This window comes from Microcebus murinus, chromosome 2 (assembly GCF_040939455.1).
Source record: "Microcebus murinus isolate Inina chromosome 2, M.murinus_Inina_mat1.0, whole genome shotgun sequence".
NCBI lineage: Eukaryota > Metazoa > Chordata > Mammalia > Primates > Cheirogaleidae > Microcebus > Microcebus murinus.
Window position 1 is genome coordinate 31,931,150 of NC_134105.1, and position 23,493 is coordinate 31,954,642.

At 42.5% G+C, this 23,493-nt stretch overlaps 1 protein-coding gene and 1 pseudogene across 1 annotated transcript; one reads left to right on the plus strand and one right to left on the minus strand.

The window, feature by feature from the left end:
• The first annotated feature begins 5,098 nt into the window (after window positions 1-5,098).
• Window positions 5,099-5,917, plus strand: LOC105872653 (E3 ubiquitin-protein ligase CCNB1IP1 pseudogene; annotated as a pseudogene).
• Window positions 5,918-10,039: 4,122 nt separating this feature from the next.
• On the minus strand, window positions 10,040-10,978 carry LOC105872651 (olfactory receptor 2A12-like). The gene has a single exon (XM_012766828.3). It carries the CDS (start codon window positions 10,976-10,978, stop codon window positions 10,040-10,042), a length of 939 nt encoding a protein of 312 aa, XP_012622282.2.
• Window positions 10,979-23,493: the final 12,515 nt, after the last annotated feature.

Consider the following 23,493-nt stretch of genomic DNA (forward strand, 5'->3'; position numbering starts at 1 on the left):
ACACAGGCAGGTCTAGAACTAGGAGTCAGGTATCCTGATCCCACTCTGTAAGGTTTTCTCACTTCTCTGGTTACTGGTATACCCCACTACAGGTTAAGATGGTTTCAAACCTGTGTTGGTCTCTTCCCATTTCCATGCCTTCCAAGCCCATGTTTAGCTCTTTCATGTAGCCCAGGAAAATTTCTTTCCATCTTTGTCCCCACTGACTAAAGCACCAAGTGAGTGTTTGAGCAAGGTGGGTGTTAGGTAGAAGTAGGTTCAGCAAATGATGGGAGATGAGGTGGCAGAAATGATCAGGTCCGGGTCATGGCAGGTCTGGCAGGCCGGCCTGAAGAGTTCATATTACATACAGGGACATCAAGGAGCTGTCAGATTTTATGATTCAAGAACGGTGTGGTGCGCTGGTGTGCTGGGGCTGCTCACAGTGGCTCATGAGAGACAACTGTGGTCATTTCTTCCCAACTCTGTGTTCAGTGGTATCACATTGGTATCCTGGAAGTGACCACAGTGAGGATATTTATGCCAAAGAAATCATGAAGTACAAAAACTACAAATCAGGGCTTTTTATTTTCCCCAGAGAGATGATTGTTAAATATTTACTAGCACACCATTGGGTGGTCTGATGAGTATTTTTGAAAGATTAGTAGACATTTCTCAGTAACTCATGTATCAAAGAATAAATTGCAAAGGAAATCAGAAAATATTTTGAACTGAATGATAATAAAAAGACAACATATATTAAAATCTGTGGATACAGCTAAATTGGTGCTTAGAAGAAAATGTATAGCTTTAAGTACTTATATTAGAAAAGAAGAAAGATATGTTTTTTTTTTAAATCTATGTTTCCACCTAAATAAACTTTAAAAAGTCAATTAAATAGAAATGGAACAAACAATAAAGGAAATCAATGAAACCAAAAGCTAGTTCTTGAAAGGTTCAATAATATTGAAATTTACTAGCCAGCTGATGAAGAAAGAAAGAGAAAACACATATTACCAATATCAGGAATAAAGAGGAGACATCACACAGGCCTTAAAGATGTTTCATAAATAATGAAAATATATCAGGACCAACTTTATGCCAAGTCAACAACTAGATAAAGTGGGAGAACTCACCCCCTCCTTCCCTCACTCCTACAAAACAAAAGAAGAAAAATAAAAAAAAAAACAGATTAAATGGATAAATGCCTTGAAAACACAACTCAGAATGGACATGAGAAGAAACAGAAAACCTGAATAGTTCTCCAGACAAATGGAACTGGCAAGACATTATGTAGATATAGGTATGTACATATAGGAGGAGACTTAGTGTGGGAATTGGCTCATGTGATTATGAAAGCTGAGAAGTCTTACAATATGCCATTTGCAAGCTGAAGATCCAGGAAAGATAGTTCAGTTGGAGTATGAAGACCTGAGAACTAGGGGAACAGACAGTATAACTCCCACTCTGAGGGTGAAGGCCTGAGAACCAGAGGGGGAGAGGGGGCATTGATGTAAGTCTGGGGTCCAAAGGCCCAAGAACCAGGAACTCCAATGTCCAGGGGCGAGAGAAGATGGCCCCAGCTTAAGAAGACAGAGAAGAAATTCTCCCTTCCTCTGACTTTTTGTTCTCCTGGGGCCCTGGGTGGATTGGATGATTCCCACTCACACTGGTGATGGTAGATCTTCTTCACTCAGCCTACTGATTCAAATACTAATCTCTTCTGGAAACAGTCTTACAGACACACCCAGAAGTAGTGCTTTACCAGCTATATGGGCATCCCTTAACCCAGTCAAGTTGACACATAACATTAACCATCACGGTAAATTAAAGAAATTAAATTTATAACAAAAAAGCCTTTCCACAAAGAAAACCCCAGGCCCAGATGATTTCTATGATAAATTTTATCAAAATTTAAGAATGAAATAATACTTATCTTTAAAAAATCTTCAAAAATCGGAGGGAGTGGAAGACTTCCCAATTCATTTTATGAGGGATGCATAGCCTTGATTCCAAAACCTGACAAACACATTAAAACAAAGAAACATTATAGAACATTATATGTCTCATGAACATAGACACAAAATCCTTAGCAAAATATTAGCAGTTTGAATCCATCAATGTATAAAAATGATTTTATATCATAACCAATTAGTATTTTTCCCAAAAAGGAAAGACTGAATTAACATTTAAAAATCATCATGAAGAAAATCTGGGGAAAAAAACATTGAAAAATCAATCAGTGTAATTTATCACACTGATGGAATAAAGAGCAAAAATACAGCAACCACCCCAGTAAGTATAGAACAAGTATTTGTCAAAATTCAACACATATTCATAATTAAAAAAAAAAATCTCTCAAACAAGGAACACAAGTGAACTTCTTCAACCTGATAAAGGACAACCATGAAAAACCTATAGATAAAATCATACTAGTGGTAAAATTGTGAATGTATTCCCCCTCAAGAACAAGGCAAAATAACTGCTCTCGCAACCTCTGTTAACACCGTGCTGGAGTTCCTAGCCAGTGCAATGAGTCAAGAAAATAAAATAAAACTCATACTTCTGTGGTTTGAATGTGTCCTTCAAAAAGCCTGTGTTGGAAACTTAATCCCCAATGGAATGCAACAGTACTGGGACGGGGTGCCTGATGGGCAGTGAATGGCTTGATGCCAATTATAAAAGGGTTCGAGGCTGTGGGTTCAACATCTTGCTCTCTCGTGTGCTCTCTCTTACCAACATGATTCCTTCCACCATGTTATGACACAGCACTAAGGTCCTCATGAGATGTGACCCCTTGATCCTGAACTTCCCAACCTCCAGAACTGTGAGCCAAAGAAATATCTGTTCATTATAAATTGTCTAGTCTGTCATATCCTGTTATAGCAGAATGAATCAGACAAGCCACATACAGATTGCAAAAGAAGTAAAACTGTCTCTATTCACAGACAACATAATTGCTGTGTATAAAATTCTTAAAGAATATACAAAAAATTACAAAAACTAGTAATAGTACTTATCAAGGTAATATTATATAAAAGTAACATAAAATACTATATATACCACCAGCAAACAATTGTAAAATAATTCTTTTCACAATAGGTTAGATGAATAAATCAGTGAAATCTCTCAATCTCTCTCTCCAGATAGATACATAGATAGGTAGATAGATAGATCAATCTAAATAGATACATATATTTGATTGATATAAACATGATCTCTTCCTCTCTAAACATATATATTTGATTGATATAGTCATTTGATTTTCAACATACATGCCAAATCCCTCTACTGGGGAAAGGAAAGTTTTTTCAACTTATAATGCTAGACAAGTACATAGTTGTTTGCAGTGAAACTGACTTTGATTCCAACTCCACACCACACACACAAAACTAATTTAAAAAAAAAAAACTAATTTAAAATAAGGCATAGACATAAACATAAAAGGTAAAACTATAAATCTTCTAGAAGAAAATATAATAGAATATCTTCATAACTTTGGCACAAGAAAAGATTTCTTAGGACAGGAAAAGCACAAACTATAAAAGAAGAACCTATTAAACTGGATTTCATTAAAATTAAAAACTTTCACTCATCAGAAAACACCATTAAGAAAACGAAAAGACAAAATCACTGTCTAAAGTAAAATGTTCAAAAAATACAAAAATTAACAAAGGACTGGCATCAGAATAATAAAAAATTCTTACGAGTCACTAATAAAAAAAAATCAGCAAAACAGGGGAAAGATATTTAACAGACACTAGTTTTTGGTAAACACCTAATTAATTAGAGCTACCTATTATTCTTTAAAAAGGAAAATAACATTTTAAAATCATTTTTCCCATCCTAATGGAAGAGGGGCTTACACGCTTTTCTGCCATGCAGGGCTCTGGTCAGTCTGACTCTCTGCTGTCCCACTACCCGAACACGCTCTGTGCTTTGGGAGTCTCTGCCCTACGACATAAAGGTACATACAGCTCAGTCGTTGAGGTCTCAGGCTCTGAAACTACTATTCCCATGTACTCCCCGTGTGATCCTGGATAAGTCCTTTATTTTGAATTTTATACACAGCAATCATGTTGTCTGTGCATAGAGACAGTTTTACTTCTTTTGCAATCTGTATGTGTCTTGTCCAATTCATTCTGCTATAACAGGATATGACAGACTAGACTAACAATATAATCTTCTCCATAAGGCTGTTGTGAGAATTAAAGAGATTATAAATTGGTTTATACAGAGCTCTTAGCACAGGGCATAGCACATACCGGGTGCTCCACAAATGTCAGCTGTTATTCTTATCAGCACTGTTGTAACTATCACTGTGAGAGCCGTGGAAGGCCGGGGCGGCCTGGCCACTGAGTATGGCCACCACAGGGACCAGCATGCTGCAGTGGGAGCTCCTGGTGCCGGGAATGCCAGCGGTGCCGGGAATGCCAGCGGTGCTGGGAATGCCAGCGGTGCTGGGAATGCCAGCGGTGCTGGGACTTGCTGTGCTGAGAACGGCTCTGAGGCTCCCAGAAGAGCACAGGTGGCTCGCAGGTGCCCGCGGTGAAGCCTTGCCAAGGGAAATAGTCAAAGTGTGTTCAGTTCTTCACTAAACTAGGAAAGCCTGATGTGAGGATTCCCAGGATCTCTGAGTACAAAACAGGTCTCCTGCCGAGTTAAATTCAGCCATTTCTAGCCACTCTGCCTCTAGCTCATCTTTCAAATCTGCCCTTTCTTCCCCAACTCTACTAAAACTTCCCTTTGCCAGGCCACCATCATGTCATTCTTGGACTATTAAAATGGTCTATTAACTGGCCTCTTCTTTAGGTAGTTGATAGATCCTGCAGTTTAACTTGATCCCTGGATAGAAGCTGGATTCATCTGATACCAAAGAAGTAAAATTTCAAGAGACCAAAACCAGATCTGAATCTATCTCACTCTTCTAGTCTGGACCTCGTCAATGCTATAGATCCTGGATATACCATAAATGATGACCGCACTTTTCTTTTACACATAAAGGTAAAAATTATTCAAATTAAAGATGGAAGCTGACTTTTCTCACCAGAAATGATTTTATACAGTCAACTTGCAAAAAATGACTCTTTTCAGCATCTGGAGCCCTTGCTATCCCATTATGTCTTTGTGTGAAGACATGCTGCTCTGTAATTATCGAAAGTGTCGCATCAAACTCTCTGGTGATGCGCGGGTGGGTCACCACCTGCTCTCACGTCTTCTGAGACCAGCATGGTAGTGGTGAGTTTAGTCGTTCAGCAGCTATCTGCCCTGCCTGCAACAGCACCCTTTGTGGAAAGCTAGAGATTGTCCACACAGAACTGTCCATCAGAGGAATATGACGCTATGGTACTGGCAGGAATGTGCTCAGAGATCGTGTTGGACATTAGCTCACGAGCACTGGCCTTCTGGATGTATCCAGTACATGGGGAGTGTCTCTATCAAGATTATAATTTTAGCAAGGCTGTGGGCCATCTGAAACAGATGGAGAAGACACATATTCAGCAAAGACATTGCAAGGATGTACAATTGACCTTTATGAAAAGGCAGTTCACCTCCATGAAGAAAATTCTAGAAGAACACAAGAAAAATTTCAGTGACATAATCTGAGACATTCATGGAGCACAATCACCAGTATCAACAGCTGCAAGGCCCCTATGATGGGCCTGGCTACAAAACCTAACTATTGCTAACCAAGAAGGCACGCTCGAACCATCCATGATCACACAGTCTGGTGTTTTTGGTTTCTCATCTGGGAACAACTCAAAGTTTTCTTTGGATATAATACACCAGTTCAAAATCGGAGATGGAGATTTTTCGGTTCAGACCATTTTTTGTGGGTTCTCCCACAGCACCTGAACCCAGCAACAGCTTTTTTAGTTTTGCCTCTCCATGTCATGAATCACAGCAGGAGCAAGTCCCCAGCAGGCCTTCAAAGTAAAAAGAATTAAGCTCACTTTACAGAATGTTTCTCTGTTCACTTACAGCAATCTCATTTAGCAAATAGTCTTTATTCTAGATAAGTCATCAACCTCTTTGTGCTTTTAAGTCTTTGAAGTTGTCTTCACATTATGAACTTATAAGAAATTTAGTGGCAATTAGGAGTGACTTTAGAGCCTGGTTCCTTGTTTCTGTTATTTAAAGCATGAACATTTTAATAATCTCAATTTCATGGTTAACTATTGAATTTTCATCACTAGCGAAAAGGTCATGACGTTACTGTGTGTTTCATAGATCACAATTTCTGTCTGGGCTCTTTCTGATTGAGTTCTGTGTTTACAGGTATGTATATAAGTACCTATGTTATATGTCTACATGTCACTTTGGATTTTGGTATATATGTATATGTACATGTGTTAATTTACATTGATATTTTGATTTATTTTCCAGTATAATTGTGTGAAAATTTTGGTCCTGGAAAACGGTAGGTGTTCTGTGGCTTGTTACTTGGGTGTATGTTTTTATTTGTATATTAACATATTTGGAGGTGCACTCATGTCAGTGAATGAGAGTACAATTTGATGCATGTGTGTTCAATCCCTAGCTGTATTTAAAAATAAATCACATTGATAAAGTTATTTTGTTAAGTTGATTTTTTGGCATTTATAGTTGGCCCTCCATATCCTTGGGTTCCACATCTGTGGAGGCAACCAACCAACCACAGTTAGAAAACATTCAGAGGATTAAAACAATAAAAAATAACCATACAGCAATAAAAAACTACAAATAAAAAAGCCGATATAGCCTGAAAACTCTTGACATAGCATTTACAATGTACTGGGTAGTTTAAGGAATTTTGAGGTGATTTAAAATATACAGGGGAAGTGAGTAGGTTACATGCAAACACTATGCTATTTGGTGAGAGGGACTTGAGCATTTAAGAATTTTGTATCCACAAGGTTTCTAGTACCAATCTGCTACAGATGCCAAGGAACAACTGTATTTTAAAATAAATCTACTTATTTTTTTACCTTTTTGTCCACTGTTGCCTTGGGTTTTACTTATTTAGGAATGCAATTCTACTGAAGAAAATTTGCCAATTTGTTATTGATCTCAAGAGACTATATTAATTAAAATAGTTTGAAGATTTTTTGAAAAAGAATAATTACTGGTCTAACAGCAGTATAGACACAGCTGAATTGAAAAACTGGTTAACTGGAAACCACGTCAAAAGAAATTATAAAAACTGAAGCAGAGTTAAATAAAAGCATGTAAAATATAAGTGTATCAGAGAAATACACGTAAGGTCATGGTGAAAGGCCGTAGAACAGTATTTATATAGGATCTCATTCATGTAAAATACATGCAGACACAAAAAGCAATATGCAAGGATATTAAAAATTGTTAATTCTGAGGGGTGACATTTGAGGTATATTTTAGTCATTTCACGTTTTTTTATATCTTCCAAATTTCTAAAATTAGTATATACTATGTTTATAATGAGGGAAACGTTTGATTTCTTCTCTAACTTCTAATCTATCCATGTATAACTTAGCGTCCCTCAGAGTACACTTTTAGAAAATACTAGTTCTTTGGCTAATAAGTGTTCCAAGAAAAAAGGATTGTTATCCAACAAATTTGGTAAGTACTGGTTAAATAGAATTAGCATGGGTATTTTTCCTGTTTTTAATTGTTTATTTATTATGATCAAACCCCTCAGAGTCTGTAACACACTATTGTGCATCGTGAAGCATATAGAAGAGATGAGTGTTTCTGAGCCTGTCTGGGCAAGAATCTCTCCATCACAGAATGCCTCACAGGGCCAGAGTTCCAGGCAACAGGCCTTGGAGAATTCTTGTCTAGAGGAGGAGAAACCCTAAGTTCTGTAACGGGCATGCCAGGCTCTATGCGTCACATCTGCTCTCTCCTGCCTGGGCTGTCCTGCCTATTTTGCATATTCGCCACGTCTCTTTGCTTTTAACATCCCATGTCTTCTGTTTGGAACACCCACCCTTGCTCCCCTGCCCTTGTCTCCTCCTCACCCCCTCAGAGCTTTGAGCATGCCCCCTGCACCAGACTTGGCACCTCAGGGCATCTTTGTCTCAGTACTTGTCTCCTCCCAGCAAGACTGGGACTGGGGTTATTCACGTCTGCATCCATGGACTGGGCACTAGATCAGTCGCAGAGTGGGCATCAGTGAATGTTTGATAGATAAATGAATGGGGCCAACATCATGGCTGTCTTTTCTCTGACAGCACAGCAAATATTTTTCAAGTAATGTTTATTGCTTTCTGCTGTAAAAACAGTATATGCTGATTGAAAACATTTTAGAGGCTAGAAGAAAGTACAATGGAAAACAAAAATCATGTATTACCTTACTACTATCTGATTTCTCTCTCTCTCTCATGTTAAAATGAATATATGCATGTTTTATAAAACTTAGATTAATTTTTATACAATTTTTTATCTTTTTGTTCTACTTAACATTATACTTTTCAGTGATATTTAATATTACTTCAAACATGTATAATATTGGTTGCATAGTATTTCAAAGGTTAATAAATCATATTTACAGATATTTCTAGTAATTCTTCAATGAAAATCTTGTGCATAAAACTTGGTCTGCATTTCTTATTTTTTCCTTAGGAGAGAGTCCTAGAGTTGAAATTTCTAGACCCAAATATATGAACATTGTAAACATTTATGATATATATTTTTATATGCTTTCCATTTGTTGATATTTTTGTTAAATCAATTCATATATGTAATATTCTTAAAACTATATTTTGTATATAAATATTCAATAAATCAAGCAAATATTATTATTATTTCTATTTAACAAGTATGTTGAGTACCTACTATATGGAAGTCACTTCTCTAGGAAGGTAGAAACAATTATCTTCTTTTCATCAGTGAATGTGGGTGTCAATTTTCACTGCATCCTTATCTGCATTGAGTATCAACATTTTCTATTAATAATTTTCTTAGTTTCATCAGTGACAAATGGTATTCTATTGATGGAATTCATGTTTATCAATAATAAAAGCAAACAATTTTTTCCATCTTATTAAGGCTAAGCAACAACATTGAACCTGTTTTTTTTTTATCTCCTCCCCTGTTTAAAACCTGTCACCATTTGTAGCATTTTGCTATTTCTCATTCATCAACTTGTCACTAGCTGGCACCATCTTCCCTCTCTGGCTTTTCCTGTGGGCTATTTATCACTTCACCCATAATATATTTGTTGAAAGCCAGTGTGTGGGAGGCACAGTGCTAGACCCTGAGGGTACAGCGATAAACCAGACAGTCATGGTCCCTGCCTCGTGGAACTTGATATCTGGGAGAGAAGTAAGATGTTGAGCCATGTGCCTTCGTTCTCATGAGAAGGAAGTGCAGGATGCATTGGAAGGCTCACTCTTTGGGGCTCAAGCAAAGTCCTTTTTGAGCAGCTGCAGCTTAGCCAAGACCTGATGGACAAACAGAAGTTAACAGCCTGTAGGGGTGGCTGGAGGTGGGGTGGGTTAAGGGAGAGGAGAGAAGGAACGGCATAGGAGGAAGCCCTGAGGTGCAAAAGACAGTCAAGGCAGCGACAGGCACCCATTTTCCATGGACAGAGGGAATGAGGAACAGAGTGGTGTAGCACGAGTCTGGGAGGTCACAGGGACAGGTCCTACTTGGGCTCCAGACATCCTGACTTGTCTCCAATCAGCAACTCTCAAACTTGTTCCTCTTGGGCCAGGAATCTTCCAACGTCAGCACTCTTGCCTTCTCTCTATGTCACCTGATACTGTCTGTGTGGTTTCCAGAGACCATGAGCCTTTCTCAAGATGCAGCCATGGGGCATGCCACCAAGCACCTTGCCTTTGTATCCATAACAGATTCCCTTTGTCTCAAACACTCCCTCTTTTGTGAGACTCTGAGACCCTAGTACAAAAGGGAACTAAAGGACTGATGGGGCTGGGAGATATTTCATAATGTCTGGTCCCTGAAGCATCTGCATAGAGCAGAGATGGGGGCTGAGGGCCGGCGTGCACTGCCTCCTGTGTCATGTGGATGAGTCTTAGGGCAGTGACTGTGCACCACGAGTCTTGTTCCTCTGACCCTCAGCTATCCCTCCAGGCATTCATTCTGGGGTCCTGCCCCAGCCTGTCACCTTGAGGAAGGCCCTTTTCACATCCTTATTCCGGAGGCTGTAGATGATGGGATTGAGGAAGGCAGAGATCACATTGTAGAGCAGAGCCAGCTTCTTGTCCTCTTCTGGGGAGGCCTTTGAGCCAGGCTTCATGTACATGACCATGGCTGGCACACAGAACATGGTGACCACCGTGATGTGGGAGGCACAGGTGGAGAAGGCCTTCAGACGCCCCTGTGCTGAACGGATCTTCAAGATGGCAACAAATATGTTGACATAAATTACAAGGATGAGGGACAGTGGGATCAAGATGACACAAAAACCAAGAATGAAGTCTACTCGGTCATTGACTGAGGTGTCCGCACAAGCCAGCTTTAAGACTGCGGGGACTTCGCAGAAGAAATGGTTGATCTTGTTGGGACCACAGTAGGGCAGACGCATGGCAAAAAGGGTGTAGACGAGGGCAGAGGCAACACCCCAGAGCCCACAGAAAATGACCATTGTCCCACATAGCCATGGGCTCATGATGACCTTGTACCTGAGTGGGTGACAGATGGCCACATACCTGTCTATAGACATCATGGCAAAGAGCCAGGACTCGGTGATCCCCAGCACCAAGAAAATGTACATTTGGGCCACGCAGCTAGCAAAAGAGATTGTCTTCCTCTGGCTGGCCAGATGTGCCAACATCTGGGGCACAGTGGTAGTGGTGTAGCCCAGGTCCAACATGGAAAGGACGCCAATAAAGAAGTACATGGGAGTGTGGAGCCGTGAATCCAGGCAGATGAGGGTGGTGATCAAGCCGTTGCCCAGAATAATCAACAGGTAGATCAGCAGGAAGCCCAGGAAGAGCAGAGGAGTGGTCCTGGGGCCCACAGAGAAGCCCAGAAGGATGAATTCCGTCACAAAGGACTGGTTGGGCTCTCGCATCATGCTCTACCTTTCAATGAAAAAGAAAGGCAGAGATTCAGACAAGGGACTGGCTAAGGAGCTGTGGCTACTGGAGGGGCTGGTAGTGGTCCTTGCCCAGTCACGATGAAACAGCATGACACCCCCAATAAGACAGTCCATCTTCCTGCTCTTACCCGCTGCCACCACTCCCGGGACGTTTATGAAGAGGAGAGTGTCACATCTAGTACTGGCTGTGCCTGTAACCACCAGTCATTCCCCGTCACAGCCTCAGTGTCCTCAGCTGTGAAATGGAGCAGTGGGCTGGCTGGTCTCAATTCCCCTTGGCATCCTCCTCTTAGGGAGGCACCTGAGTGTCCCTCCTGTGGCCAGGTGCTTAAAGGTAAACATGGTGTGCAAACTCTATGCAAGTTGGCAGGTTTCAGAGGCCTGTGACAGAGAGAGAACCCATTTGGTCCTTTTGAAAACATCAGTTTATTTTCCCACATTAATTTTACTCTCAGTCTGTCCACAGGCCAGGGCAGTCTCTGACTACCCACCCACCCCATCTCAGGCTGTGTAATGTAGTGGCTACTGACCTTGGCATGTTCCCTTCCCCCTGCCCTGTGCAGATTGCTTGCACAAGTACAAAATGAGAGCAACTGTCTCTTGGTTACAGGTCAGCTGCAAGGAGGGAATGGCATTTTGGCATGACAGTCATCCCATAGAAGGCCTAACATGGGGTAGGTGCTCAGTTAATGTTTACCACGTTTCTTCGTGGTCCTCCAGACAGGAGACTGGCATCCAGGTCCTGGCTGTGGGAGCAAACACCCTGAGAACTCATGCCCACCGTCCGTTCCACTGCCCCGGATGTCCACCCTCTGTTCCTTCTCCCCACAAAAGCCAGCATCACATCCACTCTTTTGGCTTCTCACTGGCCCTTTGCTCCATCTCAGCCTCACCCCTCTGAACCACCATTTCTTCACAGGAACAAGGAAAGGACATTTTCTCTGAAGAAATGTCACATGCATTGCTGTTACTTAGAGAATGGAGCAGTCCTGATGCTCTCTCAGCGTTCCTCCCCCTCTTGGCACCAATGTATCTAACCCCAATCTACGTGTCCCCCAATCTCCTCGTTCTCCCTGGGAGCACCATGGATGGGTCTTCACAAGAACCTGTGTCTACGTTCCATACCTGACGTGGCTTCTTGACTTTGGCCAAAAGGACAGCACACAGTTTCATTCTCCTATGTGCCGGGCACCTTCCCAGGACCTTCACAGACGCTGCCTGACAGCTCTCAGGTGGCTGTCTCTCAGACAACTGTCTTTATTAAATCCCTGCCTTTCACCAAAGAGCCTTTGTAGGTCACGTTGTCTTTCTAGGTTTGCCTCAGTTTCCTCATCTGCATAACAGATAATGGTGCTGGGAGCAGGTGGTCTAAAGGGAGAGAAGGCGCATGGCAGGGTGGGAAGGGGACGGTCTCAGACACAGCTGGTTCTGCTTGAACCGGCTCTCACTGTGCCTTGGGCTGTTAGGTCAGTGCCTCTGTTTCCTCAGCTGTAAAAAGAAATACAAACACTTACTTTGCAGGCCACATTCTTCATAGGAAGAAGCAAGCCAAGGATGTCAGAATATTCCACACTGGGGCCTAGAGGGAAAAAATGTGCTGCCGTTTCTCACCTTTTAATTATTTACAAAGAGCCAACAAATGGGATTTTACTTTAGGATCAGAGATTTACGACTGTGTAGCCTGGCTGAACCACCAGGGCAGGCTGTGGTCAGGGACAAGCTATTGCAAACCAGACGCTGGTCCACAACCAGGACTCAGGCTCCCTGAACCCCTGGACCTGCACCCCGCCCTGACTCTGCTGAGAGTGTAGAGCAGCCCCTACGAAGTACTTGGGGACACACTGCCTGACTCTCAGGCACTGGAAGCAGAAACCCCATGTGAGGGGACAGGAGCAATGTCACCATCTACCATGAGGAGCCTGGCCTCTGTGCCTCCGTTTGGGCCAAAAATATAGAAGTCGGCTTTTGGGCTGTGCCTTACAAAATGCCTTGACACCCCTTCTCTCTCTGAGCCTCATGGTGACCCTGTGATAAGCACAGGGCAGGTACCATCATCCCACCTCACAGCTGGGGAAGCTGAGGTTCAGAGAGGCAATGTGTGGGAGAAACCAAGTCTCGCACATTCACATTCTTCATCAGAAACAGGGCTTCCCCTGTCCAGCAAAGCCAGAGCTCCCAGAGCTCCGCCAGTCCCAGCCATCAGTTCACTGACACGCTCCGTCCTTGATTCCTGGGAGAAAAAGGCAAGTCATGAGTGTGAAGAATCTTGTGTTGGGTTCAGTTTAATCACATGAGTATATGCATACAGATAAGTGCACAAACACTCGTGCTCATGCAAAGACTCTGTCTGATACCCCAACATCCTATCTGTCCTTAGGTTCCATTGCTGCCACCTCCAAAATGCCTCTCACACCTGTCCATCCCTCTCCAATCCACCGTAGTGTCCAGCTCAGACACGAGGCATCTCTCTCTCACCTGGTCTCATTTCCATCCTCCCCCTGGACCCCCTGCCTAACCCCTTCTCTGCACTGGCCCTGAGAGTGCTCTTGGTAAGACAAAAACCTGACCAGGACATCCTCAATGGCTCCATTGTCTATGGGGAAATGTCTAAGAGAGTCAGACCAATATCTTGGCTTCATTCTTTAAAGCAAGACTGGTTGTGGTCCCCAGCCTCCAAGGCAGGTTAGTGGAGTCAATGTTTAAAAGAGAAGATCTGTTCAAGTGCTGACACAGAAAGCGTCACAGTGGCCTCAGAGGCCAAGGCCAGAGAGCAGACATAGAAATGGATTTGCGGTAGGAAGGAGAGGGACTCCAGGTCACAAGGGGAGTGTGTGGCAGGGTTGAGACTAGGATCCAGAGCACCGGGCTGCCAGCTGGTCAGCTCCTCGGGCTCTGTCCCTGCCCGAGGCAAGCCCAGATAACTGGGACACTCTGCAGGTCAGACACATCCCCACTGAGCAGCCGGGCTCCACTGCACACGGCCCGCTGTTTCCCGTCGTAACCCCTTACTCAGTGCAGAGCCGGGCACCGGGTAAGACCCATGAATGCTTACTGAGCCCTCCACGGCCTGGGAGACCCGGGAAGCCAGAAGCAAAGACAGAGGAGCGATTACTTTCCCTTTCTCCCTATGCTTTTATCTCTCATCCCCAGAGGTCAGGAAAGAATTGCCTGTGTGTGCAGGTCACGGGTCCCTCAGGACACACCAGGGCACAAGTCAGTTGGGGGTGGGTTGGAAGAATTGGCACTGAATGTCATGACTCTTTCCACCATGTCCCTGTCCAGCTGATAATAATAATTTTAACAATAACAGCATATTACTTGCCAGGCACCGTAGTGTGTGATTTACATTCAGGATTCTATTTTATCCCCATAACTGGGGCGATGGGGAAAGATTTAACAGCAAATACAGGCACTGACCAATCGGATCAGACACCTGCTGCTAGAAACAGGTAAAGCCATACCAGAGGCTGGGCATAACCATTCTGTGAGTGGGGACTGTTACTGTACCCACTTTACAGTAAGGAAAGTGACACACTCATCCCAGACCACAGCCGTGGCTGACACACAGCCTGTACTCATCACCACCAGGCAGCGCACACTCTCTGCCCGACTGTGGCAAGGATGTGGTCGGGCGGAGCGGCTTGCAGACAGGTCCTCTCCGCCCCACACCACGTACTCGCTCACTCCCCGCCTCCTCCAGGACAGAGCTGAGTGACAGGGCGCAGGAGGACCCGGAGTCATGGCCAGATGCAGGACGAGTGAAGCTGGGGCAGGCAGCTGACTGGGGCAGGCAGCTGATGGAGCCCTGCAGATGGGGGAGGGGACAAAGCCAGCCTTGTTCCTAAGGCCGCTTATGCACCCTGCAGCCTCCCGGAGCATCTTCAGGGAATGATGCTGCTCCAGCCCACGGTCCTCCAAATCTGGTCCTCCCCTGCAGGGTGAGGAGGGCAAGCCCAGTGCTCTACAGATCCTCCGTGCCTGGGAGGGGCCTGCACCCAGGACTGCCGGGGCTGGGCAGGAATCCTGAACCAGCAGGCTCAGAATCGTACTCCCGTGTGCTCTGGGTGGCAGGGCCCTCCCTGAGCCCTCAGCAACACCCGGGATCTCACAGTCTGCTCTGGACAACGTCAGAGATTCACCAAGCCTGGGTCTGAAGGCTGTCCTGAAATTGGTGACTAGGACACCCAGCTTCTCTGCAGCCTCCCTGGCAAGGATGCTCCAGTGCTGTTCACATAGCCCGGGAGGCTCACTCTCTCAAGACAGCTTAGGCGGTTGAGACTCTGCCCTGCATAAACCTTTCCTGTGCCAGCTAAAAGCCAGAGCTGCTCCCTTCTGAGGTTGAGTTCCCTAAAGCACCCTGTGCCCGTGCTCTGCTCCTCCCCCTCCCCGCCACCCACATCCCCTCTCCTACAGAGTCCCAGCCTGTGTTACACTGCAGTGGTCCTTACCTGCCTCACCTTTCCTTAGGACAGGATATGGGGCTGCCCAGGTCGCTGATCTCTTCTAATACACCCTTGTCGTCCTGATCCCGCCCATCATCCCCAAGCTGGACCCCTGCTTCCTGTCAAGATCTCCAGTGCCAGACAGCAGCCCCAGCAGACACTCCCTGCTGACAGCCATGGATCACCCCGTCCCTCTGCTCAGCAGCCAAGGGCCCCAAAGAACATCCTCTGGGGAAGTCACTGGTGCAGCAGAAGACCAAGGGATTTGTAGTCAGATAAACTTGGTCACTGTGACCTAGGCAAGTCACGTAGCTTCCCAGAGCCTGCCTTTCCCCTGTACAACGGAGCTGTGTTCCCTTATTATAATCACACTGGCATTTAATTGGTGTTTTTTTAGTGATTATTATGGGCCGGGCATGTGATATGTACTATTAACAAATCCTTGCAGCATTGTCATCCTCATTTTACAGAGACAGAAATGGAGCTTGGAGCAGTAGGTACCCTATGGGAAGCTGGGATTATGACCACAGTTTTGTCTGAACACGCAGGCTGTGCTCCTAACCAATCCCCAATTCCCACCCAGTACCATGACCCAGGACAAGCCAAACCAGAGCAGGGAGCCTTCCAGAGTCCGAGCTGCTCCTGAGATCTCTGCTTGAGCTGCAAGTCAACAGACGCTGAGGGTAAATAGGGAGTCCCGGTTCTCGGTCCAGACTTTATTCCACTGTGGATTCCTTACACTTAAGATAATCTCCACTGGATTCCTTCAGTTTCCTGAATTTCAAAAGTAATCCACGCTCATTGAGAAAATTAATAAACATGGAAAGGTAGAAAGAAGAAAATGTTACCCTTTAGTTCCACACAGCGAAGAAAATTTCGATTGGGACTTCTTAATGTTTCTTTTTAATTTTTTCTATGCTGAAATGATAGTGGGTTTTCTCTCTCTCTCTCTCTCTTGCCTAGTTGATGTCACACTTTAGATTCGATTTTATTGAGACACACACTAGTTGGTTTATTATCTATTTCCTCCTTTTTTGCCAATGGAAACAGGCCTTTACTTACAACATTTGTTTAGAGTAATAAATATGTCATGAGCAGTCCAAGCACAAATGACAACCCTGTTTCTTCCTTTCCCAGAATCCCTTTCAGTAAGGGCAGATATGGAACCTGGTCCTGTCCGGTGAGACTTAAGGAGAAACTCCACTAGGGAGTTTTTGTGAAAATACTTGTTTTCCTAACAAAGGAGATAGTGACTATGAAAAAAACCCCATCCCTCAAACCCGTTTTCTCTCACCATGAATACAAATGTAATGTTTGGAGTTGGGCAAACTCTCTTGAGATCATGAGGAAAAGAGTCAAGAGAATCACAGTGGTCTCCTACTAACAGTATTCAGCTGTGAGCTAATACACGTAGCTGTTCACCTCAAGACATTTTGTTATGTGAAAAAAAAAATTCCTGTATATTTCTGAGCCATTATTAGTTAGGTTTTCTGTTTTATGCAGGCAAATCCTAATGGATCAATAATTCTGCCTTTTAAAAAGATTTAATATTATATGATAAGCAATTCACCATCCACTTGCATGTACTTTATCACATTTATTTGCAAGGAATTCTTCATCTATTGTTGGACATACAGTTTTGATTCCATTTTTTCTATTAGAAATGACACCAAATTGCATATCACTACAATGTGGTAAGATTTCCTGGCTCCAAATAATTACTGAATTGAGTGAGAGTTATAAAATATAGAGATACCAGTTATAGACTTTGTTCCCAGACGGGACAAAGTAACAGGAATCAAAATTATCTTTCCAATTATAACTAAAAATCCAAACTAAATATATGAAATAATGTTCTCCAAGACACTGAACATCAGGCAACAAAGACAGTGGTCTATGAGATAAGAGAAACCAGTGAAGTGAGCCCTACAATTTCCCCAGTTGCTGCTTAGAAAGAGTAACCAGGTTGTGCCATGGAGATCGAGAACACAGAGGAGATTAGTGGTCTCCTGGGTTGAGGAGATAGAGTTGGGAGTTCAGAGAGGCCAAGGTGTGTAGAGTTCATGGAGCAGGGTACTGGGAAAATGAAAGCTGCTAGAAAAAAGAGCTCCAGAGATCTGCAGAGGGTCCCACATGAGTGTTCAGTTGAGTACTGATCAATGCATGTGTGTGCGGAAATTTCTGGAGGATAGGGAAGGGAGGAAAGAAGATGGAGAAAACAAGTGGAAGGATTAGTGGGAACAATTCTCAGAGTTCATATATGACCAGAGGTATTTCCTACCCCTGCTACCCAGACTGAATGCTGCTGTGGTCTCACCTCACAAAACTTAAAAGCAAAATTCAAAACAGTCAAAATGTTTAAAAACAACCTAACGTCACTCCAGAAAACTCTTTAAAATATTTAATAAGAATCCAAAAAATATCCAATATGTGAATCAACAAAGTAAGATTCAAATGTCTGACACCCAATAAAAATTATCAGGCATCCAATGAACAAAATTAAACAGCCTAAAACAATGGGGAAAATAATTCAGTTAAAACTGACTGAAAAATTACACATATGATAAAATAAATTGATAAGGACATAAAAGAGTCAATATATTTATATTCCTTATGTTTAAAAACCTGTAAGAAAGACTGAACTTATTAAGGAGATACATGAAGAACATAAATCTAAGACTTACATGTAATTGTAAAACCGTATGTAGATGAAAACTACAATATGTTAGGTGAAAAATGCACTGGGTGAGATTAACATTAGATTAGAGATTATAGAAGAAAAGATTAATAATCATAGCAAAATTATAACAAAAACTAACCAAAACACAGAAAAAAAGACTTTAAATGTGAACAGAGTATCAATTAACTGTGGGACAATTTCATATAGCCTAATACATGTTTCATAAAAGTTCCCAAAAGAGAATAGAGGGGAAACAAAAATACTTGAAAAAATAATGGATAATTATTAATTATATATTAATATTATCACATATTAATTATAAAATTTCCTAAATGTGATTAAAACCAAGAGTCTACAGATCCAAGGCAAGCTAAAGTAAAAATAAATATGAAGAAAATTATAACAAGACCCATCATAATCAAATTGCTTAAAACCAGTTCTAGTCTTAAAAGAAGCCAGACAAAGATAACATACAGACACCAAAGATAAGAATGACAGCTGACTTCTCATCAATGATAATGGAAGCCAAGAAACCATGAAGCAATGTCTTGCAGGTTCTGAAAGGAAGGGGGAAAAATCCATCTAAGTAGAACATTTACCCCAAGAACATATCTTTAAAAAATCAAGGTGAGATAAAGAATTTTTCAGACATCAAAAGCTGAAAGACAATGAAAGAAATATATCTAGAAAATGTCCAAATATTTGGAAATTAAAAACACACTTCTAAAAAGCCCTATCAATCAAAGAGGAAAACAAAAAATTAGAACATATTTGGAACCAATGAAAATGAAGACACAATATATCAAAATTTGTGAGATGTAGCTAAACAGTACCTTTTCTTTCTTTTTTTGCTGCGTTGCCTGGCTATACCTAAACAGTACTTAGTGAGAAACTTATAGCACTAAAGTGTCTATGTTAAAAAAGAAAAAACATCTCATATAAATGACCTCTGCTTCCATCTTAAGAACTAGATAAATAAGAGCAAATTACACGCAAAGTACAAATGAAAAAGGAAATAATAAAGATTAGGAAATCAGTGAAATGGAACACATAAAAACAATAGAGAAAATCCATGAAACCAAAGCTAATGCTTTGTTTTGTTTTTTTCAGAAGACAAACAATATTGACAATGTTGTAGCCCAACTGATCAGGAAACAAGGTAAAAGACAAATTTCCAATTTCAGAAATGAGAAGGATAACATCACTATTGATTACATAGACATTAAAAAAGTAATAAAGGATTATAAATAAATTTCTTTCAATAAATTACATAACAGATAAAATGAACAAATTAGTTGAAAGACATTAAGTAACAAAGCTCCCTTGAAAAGAAATATATAATCTGACTAGACATGTATCTATTTTATTTATTTATTTTTTTGAGACAGAGTCTCATTTTGTTGCCTGGGCTAGAGTGCCATGGCATCAGCCTAGCTCACAGCAACCTCAAACTCCTGAGCTCAAGCAATCCTTCTGCCTCAGCCTCTTGAGTAGCTAGGACTATAGGCATGCACCATAATGCCCAGCTAAATATATATATAGTTGATGAGCTAATTTCTTTCTATTTTTCAGTACAGACAGGGTCTCGCTCTTGCTCAGGCTAGTCTCGAACTCTTGAGCTCAAGCAATCCACCCGCCTCAGTCTCCCAGAGCACTAGGATTACAGGCATGAGCCACTGTGCTGGGCCCCGAAATATATCTATTTTTAAAATTGAATGTGTAGTTAAAACCCTTCCACAGTGAAAACTCTAGACTCAAGTGGATTAACTTGTGAATTCTACCAATCATTTAAGGATGAAATAATTAAAAGACTGCACAAACTCTTCTAGAAACTTTCAGAGGCGCAAACAGTTCCCAACTCATACTGTAAGTAATACTCTGATACCAAAACCAGCAAAAGATATTACAAGAAAACTATAGACCCATATCTCTCATGAACACAGATGCAAAAATTCTTAACAGAATTGTAACAAATTGAATCCTACTGTACCATGGCCAAGTGTCAGGTGAAGAGAGACAGAAATGTATGCTGGAATGAAGACAGGCTTCCAAGGGGCACAGGTATAGGCTCAGCCCATCTGGACCATTTCCTGGCTGTTACCTCAGATGAATCAAGATGATGATGATGATGATGATGATGATGATAGTTTCTCCCATTTCTTTAGCACATAATATGTTCATGGTGTCCAATGCTTAAAAACCTCATCTCATTTAATCCTCAGATCATGATAAGTTCATATTGTTATCCAAATTTTATAGTTAAAACAATTAGGGAAGTTAAGTTTCCTGAGTAAGTGACCAGAAAGAAATACACACAAAAAGGAATCTAAATTCTATCCTGTGAGACTGGACCATCTCACAATTGGTCAATGACTCTCCCCCATGATGCAGCTCCCTTTCCAGTGATCCCTACCTGCATTTGTTAATGAGGCCAAGCTAGTCTTTTCTCTTCCCCTCTTGGAATTCTAGAAAGACTCAAGAGAGAACTTAGTTGGGGAGAGCGTCCTCAGAGTGGATCAGAGGAAGGCTGCACATCTGTCCCTTCAACCAGCTGGCTCCTGCACCTAGCCTTGGAAGCATTCCACAGCCGGACTACACACACCCTGTAAACCAGCGTTGCTTCTGGTGATAGAAACGCTGCAGTACAGTGATTTGGAACCTGACAGGTCTAAGTTTAGATTTGGGCTATACGATTTACCTGCTGTTGATGGGAATAAACCACTTGATTCTTTTAAACTCTCTGAACCTCTTAGTCTATCAATGGCATATCGAACTTGTTGTGACGATTACCACATCAACTGCATTGTGAGTTGTATTTAACTTATGCAAGTTCTGAGCCCGAGAAGCATATGTAACTCACATGTCTCTTTACCTTGGGAACCCCGTGGTGTGAAGGCAACTGACCATGCTGTAGCCACCTACCATGTTATGTGGTAGGTGGCCCCCTGGGCAAAACTACAGAAAGCAATAAAAAATAACAAATTTTTCATTAAATTAGAAAGGATCATTTTTTTAAAGTTTTCAGTCTATTTTCATAATAAAACACCATGTCCCCAGGGGAAAAAAATTCTTTGCCAGTGTGGCAGTCAATGTGCTAATTATATTAAGTGTAATGACCAGGTAGCATCTGATAAGAGAAGGTGTTCAATAGTAGGTAGGTACTGTTATGGTAATAGATTTGGTAGCATTTATACCACAATAGGGTATGTGGCCCTGAGTAGGTATCTGGGGAAATTAGTAGGTCTTCAATATATGGTAGTTATGGAGACACTAATAAATATCAGGAGCAATTATATAATAGTTGTTCCTATTATCCATGGTTTAAGTTACCTGCACTCAACTGTGGTCCAAAAATATGACATGAAAAATTCCAGAAACAAACAATCCCTAAGTTTTAAATTGTGTGCTGTTGTGAGCAGTGTGATAAATTCTCACTTCATCCTGTTCCGTCCTACCAGGGGCACAAAGCATCCCTTTGTCCAGCATATCCGTACTGTATGTGCCACCCGCCGCTTAGTAACTTAGTGGTCATCTAGGTTGTCAGATAAACTGTTGTGGCATCCTGATGCTCTTGTTCACGGTCAATGGTAGCCTAAGACTACAGCACAAAGTCTCCATCATTCACCTCACTTCCTCTGATCACATAGGCATTTTATCAAATCTGATATCATCACAAGAAGGGTGAGTACAGTAGAGGATATTTTGAGAAAGAGAGACCACATTCACATAACTTTTATTATAGTATGTTGATGTAATTGTTCTACTTTATTATTAGTTACTGTTTCTAAGCTCCTACCATACCTAATTTATAAATTAAATGTTTTCATCGGTATGTACATGTAGAGAAAAACATGGTGCCTATAGGGTTCGCTACTATCTGTAGTTCTGGTATCTGCTGGGCGTCTTGGAACATATCCCTGTCCCTGGAAAATCCCAGGACAGTATAGATAAACCACCCTCCAAACTAAGAGGGAACCGAGAGACCAAAGAATGACTCAAGCAAGACTACCTTGAGAGTCAGGTGAGTTTATTAGAGGTGAATTACTACAGCGCTTGCTCCTGGGGCACAGGAATGTCTTCCACAGAGCTTCGTGCATGCAAAATCGGCATCTGCCCACTGTCGTGTTGCTTTAAGTCTCCGCCAAAGAGTAATGCAAAGGATGTACATTATAATTTATCTTGTTCCTAGTGAAACAATTTATGCAGGTGCAGTACCATCCTCATACACTGTCATTCAACCCATGTTATGTCAATGGTATTACAATTTCCAGCTAGGTGGGAATTTTAGTGTTATAATTAGCTAAGGACAACCGAAGCAGCTCTAAAACAGTCAGGGACAGTTGGAGCTGGCAATTTCAGGGCAAGAAAGTGCTGAGAACTTTTCCTGGCACCTGTTGAGTCTACTTTGTAACAATTTTGCTGAGCACTGCAAGCTGGCACAGCATTTCTGCTTTGTGGTCGGGGACCTGCATTTTCCAAAGCCTAGCTTTCTCCCTATTTTAGGTTGCAGCCTTGGATAAGATGCCTGAGGATGTAAAAGGCACACAAACGTGTTTGAGAAGGAAACACAGCACATCTTATTAGTTTCATCACTGTGTCACACAGGTATGTGGCAGCTCAGCCACAGACACACCTCCCAACCCCTGTCTGAGGTCCCAGTGGGAAGAAATTTCAGTCCCCAATGGAACCTTCGAAAGGATACTAAGCTCTCCAGATCCAAGCCGAAAATATCTCGGAGGCATTAAACTTTTTGGCTGTATCTTTCTTCCTGCCCAGAGGCTTAGTGCTGTGTTTAACAGCGCAGACAGGGAGTCCCCAGGGCTTTTCAGGGGCTGGAAACTCTCCAGCCCTGTTCTGATGCAAACAGGACCCTTGGATCTGCCAACTGGAAGTCCCTCCCTGCAGGGCTGCTCCTGGTCCAGGACACTTAAGAGAAGCACAGCGTCCCCCTGCAGAGCTAAGGAGAGGAGGAACTGCTTTCTCCTGCACCGCATGCAACAGAGAAACCAGACCGGTGCTGCCACAGGAGGGAAGGAGGCCACTCAAGCAGAAGGACAAGCATGTGTAGGTAGCACTGAGGGAGGCTGGGCAAGTTTGCTTCCCTGGGCATCCCCAGCAATGGACAAAGGAGCCCCACCCCAGTCTTCTCTCCCAACTCACTGGGGAGGAGTGGAGGGAGAACTGCCCTTGCTGAGCGGAGCCCATCCGTGTCCAGGGCACTTTCACGGCCATTTCCACACTTGTGCTCGTCCCTCTCAGGGCCACCTTCCCACCTCCGCACCAGACAGTGTCCTGGAGCTCCCCAGTGAAAGGCATCTTCTCCCTTCTTGTTTACCAGAATGCCAGGGTCTTTGAGAAACAGAGGA